The sequence below is a fragment of the Chaetomium strumarium genome (genome assembly GCF_033439665.1).
Source record: "Chaetomium strumarium strain CBS 333.67 chromosome Unknown B0T15scaffold_8, whole genome shotgun sequence".
NCBI lineage: Eukaryota > Fungi > Ascomycota > Sordariomycetes > Sordariales > Chaetomiaceae > Chaetomium > Chaetomium strumarium.
In genome coordinates, this window is record NW_026944436.1 from 573,886 (window position 1) to 593,425 (window position 19,540).

The following is a 19,540-nucleotide window of genomic DNA, read 5'->3' on the forward strand; positions in this document are numbered from 1 at the left end:
GGAATATGGGTAGCATATGACGCCCGTTTAGCCGCCGCGTTGTATTCCGGGTGACACGGCGCCGCTCTTAATCATGTTGGGCGAGGTCTGGACGATTCAGGTACTGGTACTCTTCATAACACAATAAACGTCAGAGTAGTAGTATGGTCCTATGGTAGCGGGAGAGTAAGAAACTAAAAATGGAGATAACAACAGTCTCGACTTCAACAACAACAACAACAACAATAACAAGTAGCTGCGGTCCCCTCTATCCTCCAAGTACGCATGTGAAAATGGGCCCATGGCATGTCCCGCGGTACTATGGCACGCCGCACAACGTTCTTCTATTCTACATCACAGGTAGTATATCGCAATACGCGCTCACACCCGCCTCTCCGACCCGGCCGCTCGCTCATAGTACCAAACAGCCCTATCCGCCTTCGCACAGCTGCTCGTACTCCCACCATTGATATCCGCCCCGACCGGCTTGCCCTTACCCGCCTGCACAGGGTCATAAACATGGTAATAATACCACACCTCATTCAGCACAGTCCGGCCATTATCCAGCGACCCCTTCCCGGCAGCCGTCTCGTTGTATCGCGGCCCGGAGCAGCCGACGTAGGGCACCGCCCCTCCATGCCGCGCGGCCAGCGCCGCCTGGATGTCGGCGAGCGTGTAGCCCGTCGAGTTGCTGGGCGTGATGGCCCTGTCCGCCAGCCAGTCGTAGGTCGGCAGCCGCGTGAAGTAGTCGGCCGCGGCAGAGTAGTACGTCAGCAGGTCGGTGTGCTGGGCGAGGTCCTGGGCCGAGAAGCACGCGGGCGCGAAGGTGCTGAAGCAGGTGGCGTGCTTCGAGAACTCGTGCGCCCAGAGCTCGCTGTTGGGCTGGTTCTGCGCGATCCAGAACTTGTTCATCCACGCGAGCAGCGTGCGGCCCGGGCGGCCGAGCGCCGCGAGGAAGGTGTCGACCGTCGGGCCGCTGTAGGGCGGCACGGGCGTGCCGGCGGGCGTGCCGGTCGTCGTGTTGGGCGACGGGTGCGGGTCGTACTGCCGGTTGAGGTCGCAGTACTGCGTCCACGAGCCGTTGCAGAAGTCGGGCCACAGACCATGCAGCGTGAATGACTTCTCCGGGAGCAGCTGCCCCGCGGACCCGAGCCCCGTGTATGTGTCCCAGAATTGGGTGGAAAGCACCAGGCCGCCGAAGGTCTCGACCTCGCATGAGTTGACCAATTCCGGCTGTGCGCCCGCAGAGCAAGAGAGTACCGGCTTAGACGGGCGGCATTTGCTGGCCAGAGCTGTCTGGATCGAGATGGCCGCAGCCAGGCTGAGCAGACCCAATCTTGCCATTCCGGAGGCTGAGAGGATGGTGATAGTAGGGCAAACTTCTAAGGGCTGACGGACGTAGATAGGGCGGAAAGAATCCGGATGCAACGCATTATATATTTCATCTTTAACTGTTCCATCCTGGTTCCGTTGCTCTGGTAGAACGCCCCATTCTCCGCATATACTGCTACGCTGGAGCAGCGACCTTCTCGTTTCGCGGCCACGTGGGGTTCTGTTATCAACGATTCGTCCGCCACCTCGAACTCATTCCCGAGCGATCGGTAGTTCGGTACCCAGTTGGGAAGCTGCGAAACTCGGAGCGGAAAAATGCATACTGGCCCGGCGTATACGGATACAGCCGCATTATTGCTGCGGGAACGTTGCTAGAATAGCTTGACGGTTCCGAAATGCTCAACAATGAAAGGATTAAGCTGAGGTTTTGGCAAAATCTCGCCTTTCGCACGCCAGCAATTGCCCGGGCCAGCACTCGCCCGAAGTTCTGCCGGTCGAGAACGCGACCGCGTTCTCGGACCGGGGCCGCCTCCGTAACGGCTCCAAACGGCGCCGGCGACGGAGGCCGGAAGTCGTCGCCCATTCTACTTCGTTCACACCTATCAAAGTCCTCCAGCGCGTACCCCGTGCATTGGCGATGGCGGTGCATCTTCGGCGCCAGGATCCGGTCCCCTACTATCCGGCTGCATTTCTTGCAGTCCCTCATTACCCACTGCCTTTTGGGCTACTAGATATTGTGCATCCTGTATAGTAAGTGATCCTTCAAGCTGAACACGTGTTCTTTTAGCTCTCCGGCGCTTGCTTGGTGCCTCGTTGGCCTTGCGGAGCGAAGAGAGCCACGCGGTGCATCATAGCCATCGTACCCTTAGTAAGTTGGAGTTGGCCCACATCACCTAATATTGAAGTTGGAGAGCTGTTTTGATGGTTGGAAATGCGAGTCTTGATAAGGATTGACTGCGATTTGGCTTCTCGGGGGTTGTGTGGTGTCTGGAAGACCCAAGATTGTGCAGTGCCAGGTCGTGAGGTTGGAGGTGTCAGTGTACGAAGCTTTACGTCTAGAGTAGAAAGGACCCCCTCTGGATCGTACGGTACTAGGCCAGCTCCTGCAAAGCCACACCGTATGTTGTTCTCTATCATACAAGTAAAGAAGGCCTCGCGGAAGGCACAGAGGAACTCGAGCTTGCTGATGTGGTTGATATGTACGTGTATCAAATCCTCAACCAGGCGACCGTACGCTTTCTTCAGCGGCCCGAAGCAGCTAACATCGAGTGGCTGGCACTTGTGAGAAGAGTGCGAAGGCATATAGAGCGTGATGATGTTGTTCTGCTGGCAGTAGAGCTCGAATTCGGTCGAGTGGTGGCTTTCGTTGCCGTCGAGGATCAACAACCGGTATTTGCCTTTTGACCGGGCTGCTGTATAGAAGTCGAAGTGCTTGATCCAATCTAGGCCTACCGCATTGGTAGTCCAGCCGTTCTCGGTGGTAGCGATGCGCCAGTCGGCCGGGAGGCTATACTCAGTATACCAGTTGGCGAGATGGTATTACGCGGCCAGGATGATGAAGGGAGGAATAGTGTGACGAAACCCAGGCAGTCCTGCCTCTGAAAAGGTTCTTCTGTCGAAGGTATCACTGGTCGGGCTGTAGGTCTCGGTGAAGCCAAAAGGTTCACAGCAATGCTTGCTTGCAATGTCTGTACAATAGGTAAAGGCTATTGCTTGAATTGCTCACTAAGGAAGCTAAGCTATACTATCTAAAGAGTGTCTGAAGTGAATCCTAAATACTAGCTTCCCCCTCAGGTGTCCCCGTACTTGGAACAACCGGAACGATCTTCGTTCCCAATGTTCCTTCTCGAGGAACGATGCCAAGGCTATATGTTCCTTTCCTTACTGGGCCATCGGAGGTTGTAACCACCATACATGCGCAGATGATGCCCATTATGAACCTAGTCTTATCGAAGTTATAGACATCGTCGTCCGGGATACCGTACTTGGCCCTGGTATTCCGTACAAGGACAAACCATGCGCCAATAATCTTTGGATCCTCGCACTTGGCCCTCTGGTAGTCGTACGGACGTGTCCAACGCATCCGGAGCTCTGGCTTGCGTTTAACGAAGTTATGGGCCCAGAGCTTGCCGACAGGGGGCGCGTCGCGTACGCGTAACAGTTAATTGGCCATATCTTCTATACCACCTAGTCTGGGTGGAAATACACGTGTAACTAGCTCCATGATATATTGAACAATAGCCTCCTCTTCGGAATCAGTGAGCCGGCGCGAGTTGGTGTGGTATTGCGTCGTGCAAGCCGGCCGGCGCGTCGGTTAGAGAGAGTCACGGCTGGTACGTTATAGAGCCTAGCTGCGGCTCGGAGGCTTAATTTTCCATCGTTCTGAAGAGCTTTAATGGCCAAGAGAATCTGGCTTCCTTTGATGTAGGAGGCATGTTGGGTTGTAGAAAAAATTGATGTTAGGTGTAAGGAGGACGTGTCATGGTGGAGACTATACAACTCGCTTATATGTACGACTCACTTAGAAGATACGTTATACTTGGTATTTCTTAAAGTGATCAGGGTACTCGACCCTCGAATCTCTAAGCGCCTTCATGCTTGTTATATTTAATGCTTAATCACCTCGAGCATTCTGTATGCTATAGATTACTCGGTTATTTTCCTAATCATAGCGTCCTAAGTCCTCTTATAACTAACTGGTGCCTAATACTTAAATGATTAGCTCGGGCATTCCCCACGCCCCCCTAGCCTACTATATACAACCACCCTTGTTAGCTTAGTTCATGACAAATAAAGGTAGTCAGGTAGGTGTTAACGGTGCCGTATTAAGGGCAGCAACCAATCAGGGGGCTTAGCCCCTAAAACTCTCCAATTACGGCATCGAGTAAGAAAACGGGTGCAACCCTCGACGGGCCCTGCCCTGGGTGCAGCCCGAGAACGTAGGACAGGTTCCCGAGGGGCGACGCTGCTTCCTCTTATGGAGACGTGACCCGGAAGCCGCGGCAAAGATATCCCGGAGTGTGCTAGGCGGTGTCACATCAGCTGGGTCGGAAAGGATGAAAAAAGAACGTTTCGACAATCTCATTGTTATTGCTTATCGCAATATCACCAGGTATCGGCCAGGAATTAATCTTGCTAGCCCCCGTACCCATCACGAACCGAGGATGACCGGGCAGGCATCACTCTGACTGCACCCTGCCACCCCTCCCCCACCCCAGACCTTCTTCCCCTTCACTCCATCCCCCCTCCCTCACCACCATTTATATCTTCTGCGAGATTTGCTTGCTGGCCAACCCCTAATTGCTGTCGACATCTCTCTCACTGTATCCTCGTCGACCGAAGGTCCGAGCCAAGAACACACCTCAGATGCACAAGTAAACCAGTAAGACCGAGTGCCATAATTAACGGTATGCATAACCCAAGAATGTCTGCCGCACTGGCAACGAGGGTTCGACTTAAAGATCCCGATGTAGTCATCAAACCCGGCAAACTTCCCGCAAAGGCGGCATTTATAGTACTTACGGCCTTTGTTCCCATTCGTGTTGTATTTCGTCACCATACGATGGGTGCGCTCCCCGCATTTGGAACAGATTGGAGCCTCGCGGAAGAATGGCCGCATTTCGGACCTATTATTCAGCGAAGCCATGAGTTGCATTAGCATATCCCAGAAGAAGAAAGATATTATCCAAGCGGGGAAGGCCAGGCACTCACATGTCCCGTGTGATATCCACCAAAGGCTGTATGAGTTCCGGTTAATTTGACGTACGAAAACAGGGGAAAGCAGCGGACACGCAGTGAGCCCACAGAAAAGTTGGAGAAGGGAAGAAGAAAGACGACGCGGAGAGCGAGAAGAAGCGGGCACTTATATACCCGTCCGCCTCCCGTCTCTCGCCTCCTCCAGATGGCCAAGTTTTCCACCCCACCTGTGTTACCAAGCGTGTAGAAGTAGACAGAAGTGAAAAGAAGCAGGATGAGCTGTCCTATGACCCCTCCATCAAGTGTGCTTCACGGATGGAAACCCGCCAAATAGCGGCCAAGAACCAGGATCCGAAGGCAACCGGGACGTCGTGTAACCCGAATCCGCCCATCTTCCAACACGTCAGGAGCGAGCCTTGCGACGCGACGTGGCCCCCAAAATAGGACGGAACAGGCGGGCGGAGTTGGGTTCAGCATTCGCTGCATCGGAGTCCCCGAACACGAATCATTTGCAGTTGTATTCGCCTTGGATGTATTACGTCTGTATTGGCCGCCTGGTGGTCTGGTATTGATGGGCGACATGCCAGAAAGGCGGCAACTTGATGTGCCTGGAGGAACCATGAAGTAAGTTCCAAAATGTTCCTCATCCGTGGCTTTATCCGTGTGGCTTTGCCTGGAGGAACTACGAAGTAAGTTCCGTAAGGTTCCTTTTCCGGCCCTCGGCCGTTTGCCTGACCCTGTATGTGATTCGGGATTGTGACCGTCTTGCACTTGATCAGGATCGTATTGTTGGGCGGTCCGGGAATTGTGAGGACCGCGCTATCGTCCGACTCGAGGAGGAGGGCCACCGGTGGGCTAAGGAAGAAAGTCACGTCGCTGGCGAGCGCGATGGTGCCGGAGAGGAGATCGGGGATGATGTCGACGGCTCTAAAGAGCGCCCCGTTAACCACCTTCAGACCCTCCCACCTGAGCGTTCCCTGACGGGGGTTTTGTGATGGACGACGATATTGACGATGACGAGAAGTACTTTGCAAAGAGCATCAGTGTCCTTGAGATGTTGTGAGACAACACAAGTGGTGATGAATCGTATGGTGTTGTCGTGGATGACTAACTACCTACTGCTAAGGTATGGAAGGAAGGAAAGGCATGCAGGAAGCTCTGCGGGGCTGTATGGCGAATGGAGATGTGGTGCACGAACCACATCTCACACCCCCCCACAGACAGCCCTGCTGACTGCCCTTGATGAAGCCATCATAACACATATCCTCCATACTCCCGTACAAATTCTTGGTGTTTTCCACACCACATACCCGGCATCAATGCCACTCCATTTTGTGCCCTTGTCACTGCCCAGACCTGTCAAATCCCACGAACAATGCTCTGCTCAATGGGCTTAGTGTGGCTCTCTCCAAGCCTCCAATACCATTGCCATTGACTTCCTTGTCCCTTTGTTCCTCACGCCCAAGGAACCTTCCTGACCGTAAGCCCCATCATCTTGACGAATGTGCCATGCTTATCCTTCGGTAACGGCTTTGTAGGACCGTCAGCCGGCATGTCGATGCTGTTGATGTGTTCCACCTTAATGAGGCCACGTTTCACTTGTTCAGTTATCCACTTGTAGCGCAGGTCAATGGTCCTTGTGCGAGCCTTCTTCAGAGGGTTCAGCATATTTTACTATGCATTGATGCTGTTAGTGAACAGGATGACTGGCGTATGTTAGGATGTGTACTAGTAGACTGCATGATAGTTACCCTTTCGGGTTAGGCCCGCCGGGCGTAATAAATTGTGTGTGTGTGTGTGCGGGCGGGAGAAGAGGGGCGGGAGTACCTGGTCAAGTGGGTAGAGTATAGGCACAAGGACAGTACTTAGGAACCCGCTGCGCATTTCAAGCAATGTCCTGAGATTCTACAGCAACTCCATCAGAGGAAGGGATTGCCCGCAACCTCTTGGATGTGAATTTGAGCCTCAATTTAGGGATGGTTGAGGTAATGCGCACCTCAATATTATGTCAAATCGCTAACGTTGGCGAACAGCGCAGATATTCATCTAGGCGGCGGGTGTGATTGATCTCAGCGTTACACGACAGCACCTGTCAGTTCGGGAATACGTCGCCAACTGTATAATGCATATCGGCAAGGCGATCGTCAGGCAGAACAGATTGCCAGTCCGCCTGAACAACCCCTTGGGTGGGTATTCCGGGAAGCCCGTGAGTGGTACGTTCTGGAGTAGCGCATCAGTTGGACGCAGTCAAGACTCCCCACCAACCGCTTCGCTGCCATTCCAGCCAGCTCCGGTCTGCCTTGCCGCTGCTCCATAGCCCCGCTGATGCTCGACTGCGTCGGTGTTAGGCCGGTTTCACGCTCATTGCCAGCTTGCGACGTAAACCGGCTATCTGCCTTCGGGCGATGTCGGCGCCGCAAGTGATCGTGACCTGAGGGCAGCGCGTGTACTCGTTGCTAGGTCTGCTAGTGGCTCGCGTGGTACCGTTGCGGTGGCTGAGGCTTTCCCTCCACGACGAGCATCAAGGTCAGCTGAGCAGGGTCGGCTGAGTTACACGTACGGGCCATGGGCGCGTCCAGTTCGATATCGGTCAGCTCTATCAGGTTGACGAGCGCCGCGGCCGCGAGCACGCCAGGTCGCTGAGCCCACGCCGCTAGTTTTTCACTCCTTGTGCAGTAGCCCCACTGTTGGCGTTCGGTATACCACGGAAGGGCTCGCTCCTGGGACGACCAGGCCAGCAGGTCGCCCGCTGCTGTAGCCGTCAGCAGGTGGGAGTCGAAGACGGTGGGCTTTGGGGCATCCTTCGACACGCATAAACATAAAAGCGTTATTAGCCAAGGCGTATAGAGGAGGGTCGCAAACGCGTTTGGTTGGCTAAGAGCAGGATTTACAACACATTGTTGGAACTTGGTAGTCATTGAAAGCGCTGTTAAGTTCACACCCAAAGTATAGATAGGAAACAGAGCTTGAAAACGGAGGATTCCAAACTGAGCACGTATACGTTCTCTACCGTTCTATTCATCAGAAAACGTCATACCACGTGACTAAAGGTCTGCTGAGTCAGCAACTCGACCGAAATGGCTCCCACTAGAGAGACGGGTCCGTCTCGATTAGTCATCCCAATTGATTATGTCAGCCCAAAAAATTACCCCGCGCTCGCCCCCCTGAACTGCGTGCCCCTGAACTGCGTTGCGCGCCCCTGAATGCCATCACCACTGCTACCAACGCTACTGCAATGGCTACCTTTCCAGACGACTGCCTGCCCCCCGAAGGCCATTTCGCGTCTCGACAGGCCTTATTCGAAGCCATCAATCTATGGGCCAAGCCAAGGGGCTATGCCTTCGTCACCCAAAGATCCACGAAGGAGAAGAATGGCACTTCGATAGTGATCTACGCATGCGATCGATCTCGTCAGCCCCTAAGCGGCTCGTTGGAGCGCCAGAGAAGAACAACAACGCGAAGGACGAATTGCCTTTTCTCTATACTAGCAAAAGAGACAGCTGACGGTAGCTGGGCTCTCAAGCATCGCTCTGATCATCGCTTTGCTAGGCACAACCACGAACCAAGCCAACACCCATCCGCCTATCCAGTCCATCGACAACTCTCTGGAGGTATATCGCAACTTGCTAGCTTCTCGAATGCTGGCCTTACGCCAAAGGAGATCCAGACTCTCGTACGGCAAAGTGGCTCGCTAGCTATACGGCAAGATATCTACAATCGGGTTGCAGAGATTCGTCGGGATATATGCGAAGGCCAGAGTCCAATTCAAGCGCTCGCCAACCAGCTCGACAAGGAAGGTTTTTGGAGCCGAATCCAGTTTGCAAAGGATGGCCGAGTTACTGCAGTCCTATTTGCTCATCCTAACTCTCTCGCCTACCTTCAAGCATATCCCGAACTCCTCCTTCTCGACTATATGTATAAGACGAATAAGTACGGCATGCCTCTCCTCGATATGATTGGCGTTGATGCAGCGCAACGATCTTTTTGTATTGTATTTGCATTCTTAAGTGGCGAGACAGAGGAAGACTATCTCTGGGCACTTGAGCGATTGAAGGCACTATACGAGCAATGCAATGCATCTCTCCCATCTGTTATTCTTATAGACCGCTGCCTTGTAGTAATGAACGCAGCCTTAGCCCTCTTCCCTTCAGCTATAACACTTATCTGTATTTGGCATGCGAATAAGGCAGTCCTTATACAATGCCAGCCAGCATTTCTAGAGGCCGAGGTATGGAAGGAGTTTTATAGCTTCTGGCACTCGATCATCAACTCGTCAACTCAAGAGGCCTATACTAAACAGCTTGCCGAGATGTAGAAGAAATATATTCCCTAGCATCTTAAGGAGGTTGGATATATCAAGACTACTTGGCTTATTCCATTTAAGGAGAAGCTTGTTAGGGCTTGGGTTGACCAGTCGACTCATTTTGGCAATATAGCTACCTCACGAGTTGAAGGGATTCATGCGCTCCTTAAGTTATATTTAAAGAGGTCGACATTCGATCTTTTTAAGGCCTGGAAGGCTATCCAACTTGCTCTCCAAAACCAACTCTCTGAGTTATAAGCACGCCAGGCAAAGCAACAAACCCGAACTCCTCTTGAGCTTTCAGGGGCTTTATTTGGAGCTGTTCGAGGCTGGGTATCATACGAGGCAATGAGGAAGGTAGAGGAACAACGGAAGTTGCTTGCAAGGACCGACCCTTCCCCCTCTCCTATTTGTACAGGCACCTTCTCTCGAGTGTATGGGCTACCATGCTTACATGTGCTTGAGAGTCTGCAAGGCGAGGCTCTTCTTCTTGACCACTTCCACCCGTACTGGCATTTGACGCGCGAGGGAGCCCCGCAACTACTCCTTGAGCCTCGCCAGCTTATTGAGCCAGTTCGGGCTCGAAGCTCACTCCCACAGTCAAGTACTAAACGGGAGCCCAGTCAATTTGAAGTGGTTGAGGCGGCCCAGGCCCAGTCCCGTCGGGCCCCAACCACGTGTTCGAAGTGCCACGCAGTTGGCCATATAAGGTCCTCGAGGGCATGCCCTTTGCGGTATTCAAATGTACTGTAGTTAGGTAGCCAGAGTAGTGCTTGGTGGTGTAATTCAGGGGCGCGCAACGCAGTTCAGGGGCACGCAGTTCAGGGGGGCGAGCGCGGGGTAATTTTTTGGGCTGACATAATCAATTGGGATGACTAATCGAGACGGACCCGTCTCTCTAGTGGGAGCCGACCGAAATAAGAAGTAAGCTACCAAAGTCCAGATTCGCGTTGTCGCCCTCCCTGGAAAAGCGACAGCTTCTGATCTTCGTGGTTGCTCAAAAGGTGTGGTTTCTTGTCTTCATGGCGACCAGTTCTGGACCCTTTTGAGCAGACAGGGAAGATTTACAAGTACACTCATGCCGGCCTGCCACAGAAAGGAATCGAGAGGTTAAAATTCTCACTTACTGTTTCCGGCTACATCAAGAAATATGGGATCCCTGGTTCAGGTCTGGCCGTGATACCGGGCATCAGGCTTTTCCGTCCAAACCATTCCGAGTACACCTTTCAAGACGTGCCAGCAGAGGAGATCGTAGACACATAAAAGAGCATATCCGTAATCACGACAATGCTATCCCGCACAGCCAACGGAAGGAAATCTTTGAGAAAGTCATCGCCGACTTGCCTCCGGCCTACAACTCGAAGGCGGTATGGGAAGATGAGCCGCCACCTCTTGATCCGAACTCCAAGCCAACCACTCCATTCTCGGCACCAAGGACTGTGAATCTACTACCCCTGCCCCCGTCTGTGGCACTAAAATGCTAATCCTGAAATAGCAACTCGGACCTGCAAAATCAAATGCTGCACTCATCGATGATCTCGCGGACGCCGCAGGTTTGTCACCGTAAACGACACGTCCCATCCGAGGGCGTATCACCTGGTGGGACGGGATGGCCGGCGGGAAGGTTGCCTGCAGCTTAACTCTAGGTTCGATGGAAGTCAGAAGCGGCCGGCTAGGGCGTGATCACACACTGGAAGACGTGCCGACCTGCTATGTCCGAAACCGCGTCATGGATTACATCAACGACCATGTTCCCGAAGAGAAGTGGGCGGCTGCGCGGAAGGCGGCCTTCCCGGACTTGACCGAGGACGAGATCAACGAGTATTCCATGCTCATCGCCCGGCAGGACAAAAGGCTCATGGCCGAGGAATCCCCCAGAGAAGCTCCTACGGAACCCTCCAGAAGGACTCGGACTACCGTTCTTCCAGAGTCGGAGATGACAAGGGAACAATCGCGTCAGTACGAGCTCTTGCGCTCCATCGACAGCTCGATCGACCTAACCCCTCATCCCGAGGTGGTTCTCCGCCGACCCGAATCTCCTCCAGGCTCCCCCACAGGCGGCCGAAAAGCGGCGCAGTACCGGTGATGGTGCTAAGGGGTCTCGGGAGGAGAAGCGCCGTACGCAGGGGTGAACTGGTTCTATGTTAAGGAAGCGGGTGTTCGATACCTTTAGTTGGAGGGACGGTATATTGCCGTGTTAAGGCTCAATTACGTGCATTGGCGCAACTTTATTCGGTTCTAGTCCTTTTGGTTCTTCGATTAGTATATTCTAATAATCAGCTTTAGGATGTAAGTTTCAGGTAAAGACACTCAGGGTGCTACAAATACTTACTACTAACTTGAACTTCATATTAGATTGATACCAATGAAGCTCTACCCCTACGATGCCCCCCAAAGCGGCCGAATCTAGCTTACCGCCGAGTCGAGTAGTTACGAGGTCGACTGGAGGGATATCCAAGGGCTAGGGAGGAAGGGGGTTAATAGTTATAACTGTGAAATTCAGGTTGATGATATGGAACGAGATGGCAAATGATGAACACTTGACTTTCCTTGTTAGAGTTGAACTTTGCTTAGGAGTCGTTGGTATGCAATACGAACAGCGTAAATAATGGCACATATTAGGTTCCTCGCTATCAGGCGGAGGGAATACAGGTGCTTAGTATCCGTACCTACCTACCTATCCAGACGACGGTGCTAACACTATTACCATACCCCCAACCGCATTCCCGCTTTCCACCGACACCTCCCCCCAATCTCCCACATCCACCGCTACATACGTAAGTACCTACCTAGTATGAATCAAGGCAAAGCCAAAAACACCCTCCTCAACCGTTCAAAATCCGGCGCGCCCAGCCCCGTAACCGGATCCCACCCCTCGACCGCACTAAACCCCTGCGTGCCACAGCCCGGGTTCCTCCCTTCCTTCACATCCCTAAACACCTCCGGATGGGCATACAGCACCGGGTTGATAAACCCGACCGACCCCTTCCCCACCTTCAGCCTCTCCCCGTTAATGAGGGCAATCATGGCGCCGAAGGTCGGGCTCGACGCCGACGTCCCCGAAAAGGCTGTGAAGCCGCCGTCGATGGGCGTCACATAGTCTTGTGAGGCGAGAGCTACGTCCGGGTACCCGCGTGTGGTGCGGGTGTTGTTGTAGATGGAGGAGTTGTAGCCCGGGTCGTGGTGGGCGTAATAGTGTGTTATGGCGGAGGTTTGGTAGGTGGGCTGGGGGAAGAGGTTGCTGAAGCCGCCGCCGGAGGGGAATTTGTAGGATGCGGTTTCTGGGGCGTCAGGGGGGGTGGAGGGAGGCAGGGCGGTGCCGCCGACGGAGGTTATCCATGGGCAGGTACCGGGAAACACTGTATATAGTTTATAGCTCGTTAGCGTTTGTTGTGATGAAGAGCCGGAGGGGGGGTGTGAAAGAGGAAGGGAGGAGGACATACTGGGATTAAACCGCCCGTACGCCGCCCCGACGGGAGTATACGACCCGTCCGGCTTGACGCACTGGCCCCTGAGCCCGGCGACGCCGTCGTCGCCGGACGAGAACAGCACGGTCACGCCCATCAAGCCCAGCTTCATGTACTCAGCACACTCCCTAGCGCGATAGCTGGCGGGGCGCGCGTCCTCGTTGCTGCCGTACGAGACCGAGATGACCTTGGTCGCGTTGTACACGCCGCACATCGGCTGGCCCGTGTACACCCCCTCATCATCGTCGGGGTCGGTGGGGGAAGGCTCGTGCGGGTAGATGGCGTCCCAGTCCGGGGAGTCGCCGCCGTCAGCGTGGCAGTAGGTCCCGTCGATGGCGTCCAGGAAGTTGTTGTTAGTTGCTGGGTTGGAGGCCACGCTGTCGCCCACCTGGTAGAGCGTTACGTTCTGCGGGTAGGTGAGTGCCATGGCGTAGGACAGGTCCAGGTTGGATTCTCCGCGGGTGCCGGAGCCGGGGTCGGAAGAGAGGTAGCCGCCGTCGATTCCCTGGAAGATCGGGGAGGTGCCGTTGGGGATGGAGCCGCTGGTGTAGACGGAGAAGAAAGTGTTCAGGTCGTCCTGGTTGTAGCTTTGCGGTGCGAACTCGACGATGCCGTAGCTGTTGCCTTTTACGGGGTGGACGTCCTTAGGGATGTTGTACCTGCCTCGGTTAGTTCCCCATCTTGGAAAATCGTGAAGGCGTGGAATGGCAACTTACAAGGCTCGCAGACATGCTGGTGTGGTGAGCGCGCTGCAGTTCTTCAGTGAGTCCGCATCGAAGTGGGTGTGCGGAAGCTTCTTGAACTTAGGACCGTTTGAGTCGTCCCTTTGCTTGAGGCTGCGTGTCGTTACTATGGCCTCCCTCTCGTCAAACTGGATCGTGGGAGCCACCAGGTCGATGTGCTCCTGAACAGTAGCCGGGACACTGTATGACTCGCATGCGACGAGCTGAGTGCCCTGGTCGTCCTCATAGACGTTGTAGGCCGTGTCGAGGAGGGATTCAGCCTCTGCAACCGTTGTGGTCACCGTGATCCAATTCCGGCCGCTCGTCTTGGCAATGCGGTCTCTTGCGACACCTTCGACGAGGAGCCATTTCTCCGTCTCGGCAATGGCCTCGTCGCTCGGCGCAAACGTGTCGATGACCTGCTGCGGCGACCAATGCTGGCCGTACGTCTGCGAATCGGGGTGGGCGATGGCGCTGATAAACTCATCGGCCCTCTCGACGTTGCGTTGCTTTAGGCCGATGCGCAACGTCAAGGGCCGTGTCGCCTCGGCACGGCTCAGCTTCGTCCATTGGCCTGGTACGACATCTCGCTTTTCGTGGACTAGCTTCGTGGACAAGGCCGGATGGGCGTGAGCGATAATGGCAAAGGCCGCTGCAGCACAGACGGCATAGGCACTGGTCAATGAGCCGAACATCTTGGGAAGGCTAGGCTGGACTGGTCCCCTGAGCAGCAACAAGCACCGTTGAATCGGCAGACTCTTTCAAATAAATAACTGTCATTGATGCTGCAGATACGTGGATACGACGGCAACTATCATGCCATAGTAGATGCTACTGGAACCTGAGGTCAACGCTATTTTCATCCTCCTTCCCGAAAGGTAAACCAAGATTCGTATTTATGATCTGAATGTGATGTCAAAACGGGCCTAGTGCTGACCCGCTGGGGTATTTCTCTCGTGTTGACCATTCCCATCAGTCGTTGCTGATTCATAGCCCTTGGACTGAAGAGTAATCACACAATTAATACAACCCGCCGTACCTATTGGCATCTGAGAGCTGGTGAAGCCCCTCTCAAAGTTGAAGGAATCCAGTTTGGGGAAGTCTTTGGATCGGGAGACAAGCCTTAATCAGCGCACAGGGAATACTAAATAGAGATTGCCCCTGGAATCTACCAGCTTTGCTGTATTATTAACCGTGGAGGCCGAGATCAGCCCTAGTCCCTCCTTCTTATCCAACCTATCGCTTCTCCCACTGAAGGTGTAGCATATCTGATCAGCGATAGGAGGTCGACAGGATAGTTCTGATGTCCATTTGGACAGGCGGTTACTAGTAATTACCTTACCTCTCCACACCTGGATCTCACACGGATTGAGTATCTGCATTCACACATATCTCTGAGTAAAGTCCGTTCGCTGCCCTAGGAATCTGGACGTCGAAGTCGGTACTTATCCACCTGGGCGTGCACACACTATGCCGACTGATAGCGACCTTGCCGTTGAGACAGATGCATATAGTCATAGTTGTTACTGCTAGTAGTGGTGTAAGTCTGCCTTGGCTCCTCTTCTCCGGAGATTCCCGGGACAGATGCAGCGACAATGAGCAGACGTAACCTGCCGTATACCCCCGACGTGAACGAAACTTAGGAAGGCACCCCTAGTTCACCCCAAGCTTTAACTTGCCCATATAGTATGATATAGCTGTTGCTCATAAGGGACGATCAACCAGCTGCAGAATCTGTTGGTGTGTATACTTCTCTTCCGTCAACTTTGACCGCTGTTCGTTAACCGTTGACCGTTAAACACCAACAAGATCTCTGAGTCTGTTGTCTTGCTGTCCAGTGTGGTCTTCGCGTCCTCCCATATATATATCACTTTAGGGGCATAGCTGTGCCGTGCCTATCTCGGTCTTTATCCCCAGGCATCACAGTTCACACCATATATATGTGACCGCGCTGAATCTTGTTACATTTCCATCCGTTTTCCCTTCAGGCCCTCTCCAGTCTTCCAGCTTTACAGGGGATCCTTAGAGCTCTTTTCCTGACCCGTGATCCCGATAGGTTACCAAGTAAATATACATCCACACTTTGGGACGCAGCGGAGAATGACAACTGTACGCCAATGCCCAAAGGAAAGCGGCCCGGAGAACTATCAGGGGTTTGACATGGCTAACTCCGAATCTTCTTGCGAGGACTCGGACCTCAGGTTGCTCTGCACGGCCTACTGCTTCCAAACCTTTTCGGTTAAATCAAGCGAAGACACCCTTGCCAGGTGTACATTGATACGTTACTCAACCGACGGTCTGCAAGGTCGTTTCGCTGTGCATCATTGACGAGGGGGATTGACCGAGCTCGGCGCACGATGACTGGGGTGCGGGTTTACTTTCGTCCGTCATGACTCAACGTCTCATGACCTTGCCGAGCTGGGCAGTATACAACTTCCCACGCTCTCTGCATTGCCCAAATCGACTTACCGTACCCTTCCATCAACCACAAAAACATCAACGCCGCCTGAAGTCTAAAGAAGTAAGTCACAATGGCCCCGCCCACCGACTCCTCCTCCGCCATATCCGCCAGCCCGCGCGTGCACGCGCTGCTCGCCCGCCTGCACGCCGCATCCGAGTCGCAGGAGAAGTCGCTCTCGCAGTCATGGTTCTACCTCAAGCGCCTCCTCACCTTCTACCTCTTCTCCACGCCCTGGGCCGCCGCGGCCGACGACCACATGCGGGACAAGTTCGTGGCGCTCGAGCAAGACAAGTGCCACTTCATGTACCTGCTGGCGCGCAGCAGCGGCGCGCTGAACGTCGTCGAGGCCGGCACCAGCTTCGGCGTGTCGACCATCTACCTGGCGCTGGCGGTGGGCCAGAACGTCGCGGAGCAGAAGGCGCTGGGGAGGAATGTGACCGGGAGGGTTGTTGCGACCGAGAAGGAGCCCACCAAGGCCGCGCGCGCGAGGGAGCATTGGGCTGAGGCGGGGGATGAGGTGGAGGGGTTTATTGAGCTGCGCGAGGGGGATTTGTTGGAGACGCTTCAGATGGAGGGGATGCCGGAGCAGGTTGATTTCTTGCTGCTTGATAGTATGTGCCCGTTCTGGGTCCCTCTGGCTTTTTAGGGGGGGACGTATGGCTAACGCGACGCAGTCTGGACGCCCATGGCGCTGCCCACGCTCAAGATCGTCCAGCCCCGGCTGAGAAAGGGGGCGATCGTCCTCGCCGACAACACCAGCATGGCACGGCCGATGTACAAGGAGTATCTGGACTACATCCATGACCCGGCGAATGGTTTCAAGACAACTGAGGTGCCGTATGCCGGCGGCCTTCAGATGTCTGTGTATCTTCCCGAGAGCAATTAGCAGCCAGTAGCTGGCTCCTTCCTTTGCCCGGCGCATGTTTTGAGTGCAGGGCGGGGCATTACGAACAACAAAAGTCCTCGATCATAGCTGTGCCCGGTCTCTGTCCTTTGTCATTGTCACAAGGGGAACACAAGTGACCTGGAACAGATCACTGCTTTCCACGTTAAGTTTCAGCTCTGTGGATGTTGAGCTCCGCATGGTTGTGGAGGTAAGTGGTTGCGTGCAGCAGTAACGGTGTGTGGGTGCTCTCTGGGGAAGTGTTGCTGCCTGGAGTACATTGGGCTCAATGAGGAGCGCAGCCGAGGTTACACATCGCTAAGCGGGAGCTGTGCTTGGCTCGAAGATGTTCGTGGGTGGTGCCTTCTTCGGTTGCCTGCATATAGTTCAATAGTACAAACCATTGGTCACCACATGTCGACTTCGAGTTGTGTTCCTCCTACGCCCTTCCATATTTCTTTCATGTTTGCCTCCATGACACTCGACGCGGATTGCACTTCCCCGGTTGCTCCTTCCAACATCGCCCGGAACATCTCGCGCATGGAATCTTCACTCCACGTCGCCTTCAGGCAATCATCGTTTCCAGAACTTCGAAACTCAACTTGACAACGCTCAATTCCCCGCATCTCTGTGCCGGCAACATGAAGCTTATCAACACCCACTCTCTTCAGCTAGAGGAGTTCCTTGACGCCTCAATCCCCAAATACGCGATTCTCTCGTATACGTGGGAGAAAGAAGAGGTTCTCTCTCCGACATGACCGATCTTGATACGGCGCGCCGCAAGGCAGGCTTCGCCAAAGTCCAGGGCGCATGCACTCTGGCAGCCAGTTAGGGCTACGCCTACATGTGGATTGACACGTGCTGCATCGACAAGTCCAGCAGCGCCGAGCTATCTGAGGCCATCAACTCCATGTACCGGTGGTATGTACGATCGCGGGCCTGCTACGCCTACCTATCTGATGTCACGGACGTCGAACACCTGGGCAACAGCAGATGGTTCACTCGCGGCTGGACCCTGCAGGAGCTCATTGCCCCGCATAACGTCGAGTTCTACGGCTCCGGCTGGGAGTACTTGGGCAAAAAGAGTGATCCAAGTCTTCGCTCGATACTGTCCCAGGCAAGCCCGGTAGACGAGTGCGTCCTTGATGGTACCATGCACCCTCACACCGTTAGCGTGGCCAAGCGAATGTATTGGGCCTCGAAAGGAGGACTACACGGAAAGAGGACGAGGCATATTGTTTAATGGGCCTCTTTGAAGTCAACATGGCTCTCCTATACGGCGAAGCAGACAAGGCCTTCATCCGCCTCCAACAGGAGATCGTCAGGACCACGGACGATCAATCCATACTTGCCTGGTACTGTTACGAGGATTCTGACACTGCTAGTATCTGCCCCTCGGAATCGTGTTTGGCCCCATCCCCAAGATGCTTCGCTATGTCCGGCGAAATATCACTGTTTCGTCCCGAACCACCTCGTGGTACACTCGTCCCGTCCATATACGTTAATGGTCGACATGTCGAAGTCTCCGCCGTCATAACTAGCTCGAAAAGCGATACCAACAAGATTAAGTCCCAGATCTTGTCCGAAATTGAAGTCATTCTTAACTGCCAGATTGGACCGGTCACGTGGACCTTCGCAACGCTGCGGTTGTGGAAGTCAAATGAAATGTCAGGCTCTCGTGCCTTAGACCAAGGCATCGTGACACGGCGGACTCTGTATCGCCCAGAACGCTTGTTCGGTCATAGCTGCGTCGAGGTTGACGATTTGGATCTGACTTGGTATTGGAATCAACCTCACCACAACAGCTATGAACTCGACATCTTGCCGAAAGGTACTGTATTGTTCCCTACATATTGCCATTTGGAAAGAAATGCCCGTTTCTTATTTGAGAAACGGTAGCGAAGTGCGTGGTTCAGCTTCTCATTCACATCATAGAAGCAACTGCTGATGATATCCCAATGCAGCGGCGGATCATGATGCACGTCGGTTCAGCGTACAGCGTGTGACGATTCAGGGTACCGGGTTCAAAACGCGTAGTACTAGGCATCTCAGCAACGGGTCTTGGCTATACTGTGATGAGTTGCTCAATGCGTGGTTGATGCCCTTGAGTCGCAACGCCGCGGAGATCACTGTCTCTGTAACGGATATATTCCTAACCGAACAGATCGCAGCTCACAGCAATGGTTCGGGTTGTGGCCTGCGCAATGGCCACGCCGGCCGGAGCTCACGTCTTCAGTTCCACTGATCTACGGGGCGATACGTGTGAATCTCCTACGCACGGGCAGCGACGTCAACTCTAGACACGCAAATCTCGGAACGGCTATTGTTATCTTTGGGTTGGTGCTAGGGCCAGGGGCTCATTGGAGCTTATTACAAGACCCATGGTGCTCCCTCTTCAAGGATGACGGAGTTTCTAGTTTGGAGCACTATCTCGCCTCTGAGATGACGCTCGACGAGGCGCGGCGAGATGCATCTCTCGAAATCGGACCCGAGACTGTACTGAAAGCCTTCATCGTGCCAGTAAAGGTCAGTGGCCACGAATACGGTTTGATCAGGTTATGGGTCGACAAGTAGCCCTTTGATGGAGACAATAGTCCCACGCCTCAACGCAGCCAGAGCAGTCGCGGGTCTAGGGGGCAGATGATTGTGCTACCAAGACTTTGTGAAAGGCACCGTCGAGGCAGGTAACATCAAAGC

At 54.0% G+C, this 19,540-nt stretch overlaps 4 protein-coding genes across 4 annotated transcripts; 2 read left to right on the top strand and 2 right to left on the bottom strand.

Annotated features, from left to right (window-relative positions):
* Positions 1-128: 128 nt before the first annotated feature.
* B0T15DRAFT_544464 (ribonuclease T2 family protein) lies at positions 129-1,704 on the bottom strand. Its single transcript, XM_062870080.1, has one exon. It carries the CDS (start codon positions 1,321-1,323, stop codon positions 361-363), a length of 963 nt encoding a protein of 320 aa, XP_062717513.1. The 5' UTR covers positions 1,324-1,704; the 3' UTR covers positions 129-360.
* Positions 1,705-12,044: 10,340 nt separating this feature from the next.
* Positions 12,045-14,241, bottom strand: B0T15DRAFT_441832 (peptidase S8/S53 domain-containing protein). The gene is made up of 3 exons (XM_062865926.1): positions 13,494-14,241; positions 12,754-13,436; positions 12,045-12,669 (listed from the first exon to the last, which is right to left on the bottom strand). The coding sequence occupies exons 1-3, from the start codon at positions 14,192-14,194 to the stop codon at positions 12,110-12,112; spliced, it is 1,944 nt and encodes a 647-aa protein (XP_062717514.1). The 5' UTR covers positions 14,195-14,241; the 3' UTR covers positions 12,045-12,109.
* A 1,503-nt stretch (positions 14,242-15,744) lies between these two features.
* B0T15DRAFT_544480 (S-adenosyl-L-methionine-dependent methyltransferase) lies at positions 15,745-17,265 on the top strand. Its single transcript, XM_062870081.1, has 2 exons — positions 15,745-16,571; positions 16,635-17,265. Exons 1-2 carry the CDS (start codon positions 16,031-16,033, stop codon positions 16,844-16,846), a joined length of 753 nt encoding a protein of 250 aa, XP_062717515.1. The 5' UTR covers positions 15,745-16,030; the 3' UTR covers positions 16,847-17,265.
* Positions 17,266-17,278: 13 nt separating this feature from the next.
* B0T15DRAFT_563241 (uncharacterized protein) lies at positions 17,279-19,417 on the top strand (the record flags this gene model as incomplete). The annotated part of the gene is made up of 4 exons (XM_062870608.1): positions 17,279-17,991; positions 18,132-18,674; positions 18,808-18,980; positions 19,022-19,417. The coding sequence occupies exons 1-4, from the start codon at positions 17,688-17,690 to the stop codon at positions 19,415-19,417; spliced, it is 1,416 nt and encodes a 471-aa protein (XP_062717516.1). The 5' UTR covers positions 17,279-17,687.
* Between the last annotated feature and the right edge of the window lie 123 nt (positions 19,418-19,540).